Consider the following 11,375-nt stretch of genomic DNA (forward strand, 5'->3'; position numbering starts at 1 on the left):
TATTCATCCTGTCAGAGAGACCTGAGCGATAGCGTGGACCGATGATTATCAGAATGTAAAACACTGTTCACAACCCGCTGAAATCATATGAGGCATTCGAACAAACAAGATTCTCGAGCGTCGAAGGCGTGTAACAGCTATAATGTCTCATCCTGACTGTATTTGCATCAACAGAAAAGAAAAGAAACACAGGTAAAAGACCATCCCATCTACACTGACCCCGGTAGAATAATCAGTGACATAGTAGATTAAGTAGCCGGACGCCCCAAGGACGAGAACGATGACGATGTTGATGATGATGCGAATGGTGTAAAGCTTGCATCGCAAGGAGCCGTCCCGCAGGCGTTGCTCGCGTTCCTTCACAAACATCTGCTCGTTCATGTCGCTCTGCAAACAACGAGTTGGCAACACGTACGGTCGTTTGAAAATGAAAGGCCGTCAAAAAAAGTCTGCACTTCGTAAATAAGGCCTTGATCTTGAAACATTGTTTTCTTCTTCTGAGGACGTACGACTTCTGGGAAAAAAAACTTCACTAACATTTTTTTTTTTAAATGGACGAAACAGAGCGAACATTGTCTTACAAATATCAATAAATCCAAAAACAAAGAGACTGCCAACGTTCTTAAATTCAAAATCAATAACCAAGAAAAAAAACCTTACCTTTCTTGTTTTTTGATTCCAAATATCAATAAAGTGAATCAAGAGAGAAAATGATTTGAAATGGGTGTGTCTAAAACCCGGGGACAAGGAGCACGTACGTGTTGAAAGCTTGCCTCACGAAAATCAAATTATTCACTCTTTTACAAACCACACAAACCCGCAGAGATCTTTCCGGAGTTTGTCTATTGTCAAAGCTATCGGACGGTCGACTGGCCTGGGGTCAGACCAATGAACCAAAAAACAAAACAATCAATTATCTTTCTTGTTTTTTGTTGCCACACTATAAACACAAGTGAACAAATTTTGAAGACATTTCTGTAACAAGTTTTGAGCACTTTGAGACATAGTACATAGTTATACTAGCAAAAGATGCGCACGTTATAAACAGATAGTGCTCACACGTACTTTGGTCAACATAACTATGCACAATAACAATGATAATAATAATAAGGGTATTTCTATGGCGCAAATCCTAACATTGTTCTAAGCGCCTTACAATGTCACAAAGTGTTCAAAACTTGTTACTTGTGGTCACTTCTGTTAAAGGCACAGTAAGCCTCCCGTAAACCATCACAGATACTGTCAGACTTTTACACACAGTACAAACACCTTTTCATTTAAACACTCACCGCTTGAGAACATTCTAGGTGGCCTCCGTAAAGAGCGAGCAATTTTCAAAGAATTTATTTTTGCGTGGTTTATCTTACCTCTGAGCCATCGTGAACCCGTGTAATCCAGTTTCCCTTTTTTCACAATTTAGCCGCCAGTTTGTCATTTCAATGCAAATCTCTGTAAGCTTATCTGCAATAGCACGTTATTGTGTACTTTGGAATCTGAAATGCAACATTGAAACGGCTGCGAACTAACGGCGGTTAACGGTTCAGAGGAACTGGTGCCAGGCAGCGTCGTCTGCTACGAGAACCACGACATTGCGTGACCCTGCTTCCGGGCTATCTTTTTTTTAAACTGTCAAAACTTCGTATTGTTCTGATCTTGTCTTGATGAAAAAAGATTTCTTTTATGATTTAAGAATGTTTGTGTAACAAGCTGTCAATTTATTATTTAGATTTCAAAGGTTAGGTCAGAAGCGCAAAAAAGCACCGTCCGATTGTCTGACAGACAATCCGCAAAATTGATTCTTTGAAAATTGCTAGCTCTTTACGTAGGGCACCTAGGATGTTCCCGTTCGGTGAGCGTTCAAATGGAAGGGTGTTTGTACTGTGTGTAAAAGTCTGACAGTATCTGTGATGGTTTACGGGAGGCTTACTGTGCCTTTAAGTGTGCAGTGTGACTCACCAGCAGTTCGAAACGGACGGACTTGTGTTTGATTCTGGCTGAAGTGTCGTCAGTGAGGGCGTAGTCCCACGTACCGAAAACCTTGTTGCAGAACTCTGTCAATCCGTCCCCAGTGTTCAGGATCGTCTCGCGGAAATCGGACACCAGGCTGAAAGAAATATCAGTGTGAGACATTTAATGCATGGCCACTTTAAAAACAGAGAAACTGCCATCATTCCAAAATTCGGAACCAAAATAACACACGAAGAATTGAAATATACTTGCAATTCAGAATAAAAACAAAACAAGAATGGTAGAACGTTTGCATTTTGACTAATTTGGTGAATGGTTTTTTCTTCAAAAAATTAAACGTTATGTTAAACTAACCCTTCTTGTTGTTTTTAATTTGCTTTGCCAGTCTATTTCAATTCCTTGTGGTTTAGCGCAATTGGCTAGGAGTAATACCTTATATCCCATGACCTCCCTTCTTTGTCTCTGTTACTTCAGTATGGGTATATATGTTGTATTTTTATAGCTCAATAAATACATCATGGACTCAAAAAAATATATGATAGTGCAGATTCCGATTTGGGCAAAGAACTACTTTCCTCCCGACCTTTGACCTCGCGCCGAACAATGTGACACATTTGTATGAAGTTCCAAAATCGTATTGCACGGCTCAGAAAACCATATCAGTTGCACGCAAAAATGAATCTCAGAACTGATCTGATGTATGGGATGCAATAAACAAACGTTTCCTTCATTATGAAAGCAATGCAGATCGAACAAAAACGAACATTCAACTTACAAGATACCCAGATGCTAGCGAACCAAAACAAAAACACGAGTACCCTCCCTTGCATCGTTAGCAGACGACTTTTGAGAGTCTGTCAGTAATGTGTTTGGTGTGCGTCTTCAGTTTCTCTGGCAGTGTCGGTGTGGGAACTGACAGAAGCTAGGGAGCACAGATAATAGAAGCCCTGTCACATAGTCTAATCACACAATCAATTCACATTTGGCTCATGTTTTAAATGACAGTTTCGAGTTTGTTAGTCAAACTCAAAGCAACAACACGGTCACTGGTGACATGCGCAGCGAGACCGAGAAGCGTCCTTACCTGGCACGGTTTGGCTTCGCTATCAAACATCGGCTGTTTCACGTGTTTTGCGAGCAAGTCTACTCTTTTGCCTGGCTCTGCAGTAAGTCCACATTGGCGATGAAGGTATCCAAGAACTTAACATGTGTGTATTTTTCCGTAATCCAGTCATATTCCTTCAAAATGCAATCAATCGGCGGTGACAGACGTGTCAGCAATTCGCGACTTCACCAAGTCGGTCCCGTTTTCCTCACACCCATACCAGTTTAGGTTCATTCATGCAAACACACTCGCAAAACAGTTTATCACGTAGATACATTTCAAATAGGGAGCAAATGGTTAAATCTAAACCTACATATTTGTTCCCTAAAATTTGCTTCTCTGTCAATAAGCCTAATTGTATAATAACACGTTCGAGAAAAACAACGTGGAATCGATTCTGAATCGAGTAAGCCAAATGGGTCCCAAACCCGTTTCGCCCGTTCTGCCGACCTGAAACGCAAAACAAAAGAATTGTGCGCTTCAACTAAATTAATTTCTATACGACTTCTTTACTTTCTTGCAACTTATGAACCTTTACTTAAAGCTTTGAAATGGTCTGAAAGTAGTGTTACCGCGTACTTATCGATGCACTCATTCGTTTTATTTTTTTCAGCGACGGTCACTTAGTTTAAGGTTGCAAAAGGGCTAAGTCTCGCTGGCACCACTGTTTTACAGTCCACAGATCGCAACAGTGCCGCTAGTAGTCTACACTTTGTGTTTGATGGTAGAATGGGATATACAGATTACAACACTCGTGGTTTTTTATATGGCTTGTATTTCAACAAGCCATATAAAAAACCACTCGTGTTGTAACCTATACATATACTGGACTCGCAACAAAATATACAAACAAATGACAATGAACAACGTTTCGACCTAAAGGTCTTCAACAGGTTAAAACAAGTCGCGTAAGGCAAAATTACTACATTTAGTCAAGCTGTGGAACTCACAGAATGAAACTGAACGTAGTCCGCCGCTAGTGCAAAAGGCAGTGAAAGTGACGAACCTGTTTGGCGCGGTAGCGGTTGCGCTGTGCTTCATAGCACGCTTTACTGTACCTCTCTTCGTTTTAACTTTCTGAGCGTGTTTTTAATCCAAACATATCATATCTACATGTTTTTTGAATCAGGAACCGACAAGGAATAAGATTAAAAAGTTTTTAAAACGATTTCGGAAATTTAATTTTAATCATAACTGACTATTTCCCCATGAGTATGAGGCTGACGACGAGGCAGGAGATGCAGACGAGGATGTAGGCCAAGGAGAGTTTGTAGCTGGTGTTTTCCAGCCCGTTGCCGCTGTAGTAGCCGTAGAACATCATCGTTTTCTCCATCCAGCCCTGCAACGTAGGACCAGAGGATCGTTGTGTTAAACCTATGCTGGATGCTGGAAATGTCCTCAGCGGGGGGGGGGGGGGGGTATTGGTGTGTGGGGGGGGGGGGTTGTCCTAGGGGGGTATTGTCTAGGGGGAAATTGACCCGGGGGAGTTATCCTAGGTGGGGGGGGGTGGTCCAAGGGGGGAGGTGTCCAGGAGGGGATTGTCTGGGGGGAAAGTCCAGGGGGGGGGGGGGGGTATGTCCGGGGGGGGGGGGGGGATTGTCCTGATACGATCCCCAATACCTGTCCCAATATAGGCCAACTGGTCTAAGAGGACGTAAAACCCTACTGGTCAGTCGGTCATGCTGGTAATGACTGTACACACAGCCCGTTCGCCTGGCAATGTCATCCTTTGGCGCATGGTGGTATACACAACGAGCAGTATTCGCTTAAACGAGGAATGTGGAGTCATTTTACCTTTGTGTGTGTGTGAAAATACCAGAAAGCATTAAAGAACCCCAAAAGAGTCATAATGGATACCTCCTAAAATAACCTCATAAACTCATTAAGAGATCTCCAGAAGCAGCTATGGATTTTCTTAGGCTGGTTGAGATCTCTCCGGTTCAAATGAGCTACTGTCTTGGCAAAGTTCAGCTATTTTGCAGGCCTTTATTTTAGCAATTGCATGGCACTATTTTTCAATAAGGACAGTCACACAAACACAGACACACAGGGACTCTCTTTCTCTCACTCTCTCTCTTTCTCTCTCTCTCTCCCTCTCTCTCTCTCTCTCTCTCTCTCTCTCTCTCTCTCTCTCTCTCTCTCTCTCTCTCTCTTTCTCTCTCTCTCTCTTGAATTAAGTTGAAAAGAGCACCTCCACTCCTTATAGGTTTCTGTTATAGAAATCCTGCAGAGCGAGCAAACTGGTCAGATAATTTTACACAGATGTTAGATGCAGTCTTGCTCGAATTAAAGGAAATAATTATGTTAGGTGACTTTAATATTAATTTTTTAAAACAGAACAAAATGTGGCTTGATATGCTTAACCTCTTTAATCTCAAACAAATAGTATGCACACCTACGAGAGTCACAGCAACCACCAGCACTCTGTGAGATCATATTTATATGACTGATCACCGTAACATTGTTGAATGTGTTCCAGCTAGTGGTTGCAGCGATCACTTTCCCATTTGTCTAACGTGGTCGAGAAAGGGTATAAAAATTCCTAAAGCTGGCCACAAGACAATAAAATATAGATCCTTTTCTCAATTCAACGAAGACACATTTCTCCGTGACCTTTGTAATTCCTCTCTCCCTGAGGTTTATAATCATATGAATTCTGATGCTGCTCTAACGCACTGGCTGAATGCCTTCACTAACATTTATGATCGACATGCTCCATGGAGAATTAAGAGTCAAACACATAGTAAAACCTAAGTGGTTTGATGATGAATTACAAGATGCAATTGATCATCGTGATTTTTTAAAGTCAATCGGTAAAGAAGAGGAGTATAGAGAACAGAGAAATAAAGTTAATTCAATGAAACGATTAAAAAAAGAAAGTATTTTCAAGACCTTGCTTCTTCAAAACAAAATTCAAAGAACATTTGGAAAGCAATAAATGAACTTACAAATAAAACAACTGCACCTACTTCAAGTTGCCTAAAGGACATATCACCTGATTATTTAAACACACATTTTTCCAAAATAGCTGAAAAGGTTATTATAAACGATAAAACAACCTTAAATAAATTGGAAGTTTTGGAAGACTTCTGTAAATCAAAACAAATTTCATCTCAGTTAAATATTCCTCCGCTTACGGTGCCTGAAGTATTTCACGCACTCACTCATTTAAAGCAAACGGGTACCCGGGGAATAGACGGGCTTGATGGAAACGGTTCGACGCAAGATCTGTACTGCACAACTTCAGTGCACCTGTACGCGAGAGCGCTTGGTCACTTTTTGAAGATTATTATCATGAAAGGAAAAGTATCAAATAACGCGCTGTCCGAAGGAATGGAGTTCTTATCGGACAATGACCGCGCTCAGTTGAAAACGATAGGACATCTGACCGCCATGCGGCTAAGTGAATCGGACATTTGAGCCTTTTAATCGGTCTATGTCCGATGTCCGACGCCTAACGACATCCCTGCTCAGGATGTCCAAGGAAAAAGAAACCCTAACCAAAGAAAACCCGAGTTCTTCCCGAAGATCGTCTAACTATTAACCCTTCAACCTGAACCCAAACACTCACCGATCCTTGAAAGAAGTCGAGTATGAGCTGAAAAGCGTTGGACGAGACGTCGACATCGTAGAGAGGGGTGCAGATGGCGGCGTTGCTGCCGAAAGTATAGGCTGACTCAACGTGGATAGCCTCGGGCACCCATATGAACATACTCAGCAGGAACATGCAGAAGTTGACCAGCAACAGGTAGCGTAGAAACACGAAGTAGGACACCACGCCTGTCCCATGGTGACCTGTGTGTTGGAACAAAGCCTTTGTCAATACAAACGACAATAAGAACAAGGAGAGTAAGATCAACAACCAACCGAATAAACAAACAAACAAACATTAACAAACAAACATACAAACAAACGCACGATGCTCATGGCGTTGTCTTCGTTTTGGCACAGTGGGCACAATCAAATACGCAAGAAACCAAGACGATTACAAAGAAAACCTTTGAAGAATCTGCCTATGCATTCATTGTTTGCAGTCTAAATCCTCGCTATGAAAATGTTTCAGCGCCACAAACCACCTTTTACAAGGCAGAAAATGTCTGGTTTGAAGAGAGTCGTCAGCCGACGCGTCAGAAAATGAGATATATTCAATGTGTATAATTCAACTAAAGAGACAATCCGTGTCAACGTGTAACCGAGTGCCGTAACACTACGATCATCTCGGGAGGCGAAGTGCAATCAAACAGGATTGAAAATGTTAGGGCCAATTTCTTAGCCCTATAAAAACTGTTATGTAAACCAGAAGGTTTCCATGAACATACAGACAATCGGAAACCACCAGACCCCATCACAAACAGAATTCCACAATCCACCGGTGTTGACTTAAAGGCCAACAACTCGGGTGCAGAGTCTGCTGTGAAAGGAGCGGTAGCCTCCCCTGTCACAATGGCCCCCGTTTGAATGAACTTCGTCCCGAAGTTCCGAGCCGGGGGACCACTGTCCATCCCAAGTTCGCAGAATGGGAACAGCACGAAAATGTTCAGTGGTCATATTATGTCATTACCTGAACATATCATGCCGAGTCCCATCCTGCTCGCAGCGCCAGATGTAACCGAGTGCCGTAACACTACGATCATCTCGGGAGGCGAAGTGCAATCAAACAGGATTGAAAATGTTAGGGCCAATTTCTTAGCCCTATAAAAACTGTTATGCAAACCCGAAGGTTTCCATGAACATACAGACAATCGGAAACCACCAGACCCCATCACAAACAGAATTCCACAATCCACCGGTGTTGACTTAAAGGCCAACAACTCGGGTCCAGAGTCTGCTGTGAAAGGAGCGGTAGCCTCCCCTGTCACAAACGTAACATGAGTATGCGACAGTGACAGCGAGATGGAAGCATAAACTCCAGCAGGGGACAGGAAGTGATGGGAACTGCGGACGACAAAAAACACGAAATACACGACCAATGCTACAGAAAGACTGTCGACTTTAAGCACGAAGATATCAGTGCACAAAAATAGAGCACGCGCTACCAATAGACGAATTCCGAAAATAACTCTGTCGGGTTTGTATTGGTGGTGAAAGAGTGAATACCCTTGCTTTTACTGGGATAAACATTGGAGGGGCCAATCACTATCAAGGGGTGTGTTTGAAACACGTGGACAAGGAGCACGTGTGAATTTAAATGTGTTTGAGAAAACAACAAGGGCATTCACTCTTCCACAACCCATGCAAACCCGACAGAGTTATTTCCGAACATCGTCTATAACGTAAAAAGCTTTGACGAGCTTAGTCGAAATTCTACGCCCAGCGAATGTTATTGGGGTACGTCATACGTTCTCCTTCGCGGTCTATGGCGCCATTTTAGTCTATGCATGCTTTTTGGTGTTGAGTTTTGTCTGTTTGATGTATTTTGGTTGTTGTTTCTTTTTATATTTAGTCAAGTTTTGACTAAATATTTTAACATCGAGGGGGAATCGAAACGAGGGTCGTGGTGTATGTGCGTGTGTCTGTCTGTCTGTCTGTCTGTCTGTGTGTGTGTGTGTGTGTGTGTAGAGCGATTCAGACTAAACTACTGGACCGATCTTTATGAAATTTGACATGAGAGTTCCTGGGTATGAAATCCCCGAACGTTTTTTTCATTTTTTTGATAAATGTCTTTGATGACGTCATATCCGGCTTTTCGTGAAAGTTGAGGCGGCACTGTCACGCCCTCATTTTTCAACCAAATTGGTTGAAATTTTGGTCAAGTAATCTTCGACGAAGCCCGGACTTCGGTATTGCATTTCAGTGTGGTGGCTTAAAAATTAATTAATGACTTTGGTCATTAAAAATCTGAAAATTGTAAAAAAAAATAAAAATTTATAAAACGATCCCAATTTACATTTATCTTATTCTCCATCGTTTGCTGATTCCAAAAACATATAAATATGTTATATTTGGATTAAAATCAAGCTCTGAAAATTAAATATATAAATATTATTATCAAATTTTTTTTTTCGAAATCAATTTAAAAACACTTTCATCTTATTCCTTGTCGGTTCCTGATTCCAAAAACATATAGATATGATATGTTTGGATTAAAAACACGCTCAGAAAGTTAAAACGAAGAGAGGTACAGAAAAGCGTGCTATCCTTCTCAGCGCAACGAATACCCCGCTCTTCTTGTCAATTCCACGGGCACTGCCTTTGCCACGGGCGGTGGAGTGACGATGCTACGAGTATACGGTCTTGCTGCGTTGCGTTGCGTTCAGTTTCATTCTGTGAGTTCGACAGCTACTTGACTAAATATTGTATTTTCGCCTTACGCGACTTGTTACACATTACCTTCGATAGTTCGCATGGAGGACCCCCAGAGTTCCATAGTGTACTTGAAGTTATGCCAGGCATTCTTCACACTTTGCATACGCTGCAACGAAAGAAAAACATGACAACAACTTGATTAAAACGTCAAGCACGACTATTGTTGATGTTACTGGTGGTGATTCGAATGCTCGTGATGCTGATGTTAGTATCTATTATGATGATGATTATTACTGTGTAAATGGGTACGTCTTAATTGCTAACGACAGTGTTGTTGATTACAAACATTATGTTGATTTGACAGAGAGACAGATCGACCAAAAACCCAAAACACACGCACACACACACACGCACGCACGCAAACACACACTCACGCACAGACAGACAGACACACACACACACACAGACACAAACACACACCCACACACACACACACATACACACACACGCGCGCACTCACGTACGCAAGCACGAACCTACGCACGCACCCACGTACGCACGCACGCACACACACACACACACACACACACACACGCGCAGCCTAACTGCGTCACGACCTCAGTGAACACACTGCATAAAAAGCACTATTATTTTTCTTTTTGAATGTGAACATAGAACCTGAGTGTTACCTTCTTATTTTCAAATTTCATCTGTTTGACCCCGTAGGACTCTGTCACTGGACCCTCCATCAGCTTTTTCCTGAAAAATATGGGTTTTAGGGGGTGAAATGAGGAATGCAACATCATGACTGCTATGTTCTTGCAGAATTGAAATCTTCAGCTGCTTTTGATAGCGATGGCATCAGAAGAGGAAGCACGTACGAACGCGATAAAACGAATTCTTCGTTGTGCCTATAAGTATGATTACATGTTCAATAAACAAACCTTTCTTGTTTTCTTACAATAAGTCGCACCAATCAAGTTAAATCAACATTTGTATTTACTGGTAATCAATATTCCGGAAATAAGGGTATCAAAGTTAAACTATCAAGAGATCCTCTACAACCCAAAGATAGCATTACATTTGTTTTTGTATTATCTAGTCTGAGTGCATTAGCCATTTGTAAACGCAGTTGTCAGAAAAATGCAGCTGTCAGAAAAATAAACAAACATTCCTGAATTGACTGTGCCGATTTGTTTCTTTGGTTGTGCGATACTGAATTTATTTTCAGCGAGAAATTAGATTCCATAAAGTTTTCAGACGAATGTAAAGCTCTTGCTATAGTGTACAATATCTCTGTCAATGCAAGAAATAGTTCGACCCCTCCCGGAATCACACACAAACATAACATTTACATGTATGTATTTTGTATAATTTTGTTGTGTATCTGTTTATTGGTTGATTTTTATATTTAGTCAAGTTTTGACTAAATATTTTAACATCGAGGGGGAATCGAAACGAGGGTCGTGGTGTATGTGCGTGTGTGTGTGCGTGTGTGTGTCTGTGTGTGTGTGTAGAGCGATTCAGACTAAACTACTGGACCGATCTTTATGAAATTTGACATGAGAGTTCCTGGGTATGAAATCCCCATACGTTTTCTTCATTTTTTCAATAAATGTCTCTGATGACTTTATATCCGGTTATTAGTGAAAGTTGAGGCGGCAATGTCACGCCCTCATTTTTCAACCAAATTGGTTGAAATTTTGGTCAAGTAATCTTCGACGAAGCCCGGACTTCGGTATTGCATTTCAGCTTGGTGGCTTAAAAATTAATTAATGACTTTGGTCATTAAAAATCTGAAAATTGTAAAAAAAAAATTAAAAATTTATAAAACGATCCACATTTACGTTCATCTTATTCTCCATCATTTGCTGATTCCAAAAACATATAAATATGTTATATTCGGATTAAAAACAAGCTCTGAAAATTAAATATATAAAAATTATTATCAAAATTAAATTGTCCAAATCAATTTAAAAACACTTTCGTCTTATTTCTTGTCGGTTCCTGATTCCAAAAACATATAGATATGATATGTTTGGATTAAAAACACGCT

The 11,375-nt window shown here is 41.1% G+C and overlaps 1 protein-coding gene across 1 annotated transcript in view; it reads right to left on the bottom strand.

Moving 5' to 3' along the window:
* The window catches only part of LOC138953982 (transmembrane channel-like protein 7), an 18,572-nt gene extending 11,872 nt beyond the window's left edge, over nt 1–6,700 (bottom strand). The window contains exons 1-5 of the mRNA XM_070326013.1: nt 6,645–6,700; nt 5,473–5,497; nt 4,273–4,412; nt 1,957–2,104; nt 220–387 (exon numbers count right to left, since the gene is read on the bottom strand). Coding sequence (XP_070182114.1) covers nt 220–387; nt 1,957–2,104; nt 4,273–4,412; nt 5,473–5,497; nt 6,645–6,700 — 537 coding nt within the window. The remainder of the gene's footprint in view (nt 1–219; nt 388–1,956; nt 2,105–4,272; nt 4,413–5,472; nt 5,498–6,644) is intronic.
* Nucleotides 6,701–11,375: the final 4,675 nt, after the last annotated feature.

This window comes from Littorina saxatilis, linkage group LG2, assembly GCF_037325665.1.
Source record: "Littorina saxatilis isolate snail1 linkage group LG2, US_GU_Lsax_2.0, whole genome shotgun sequence".
Taxonomy (NCBI): domain Eukaryota; kingdom Metazoa; phylum Mollusca; class Gastropoda; order Littorinimorpha; family Littorinidae; genus Littorina; species Littorina saxatilis.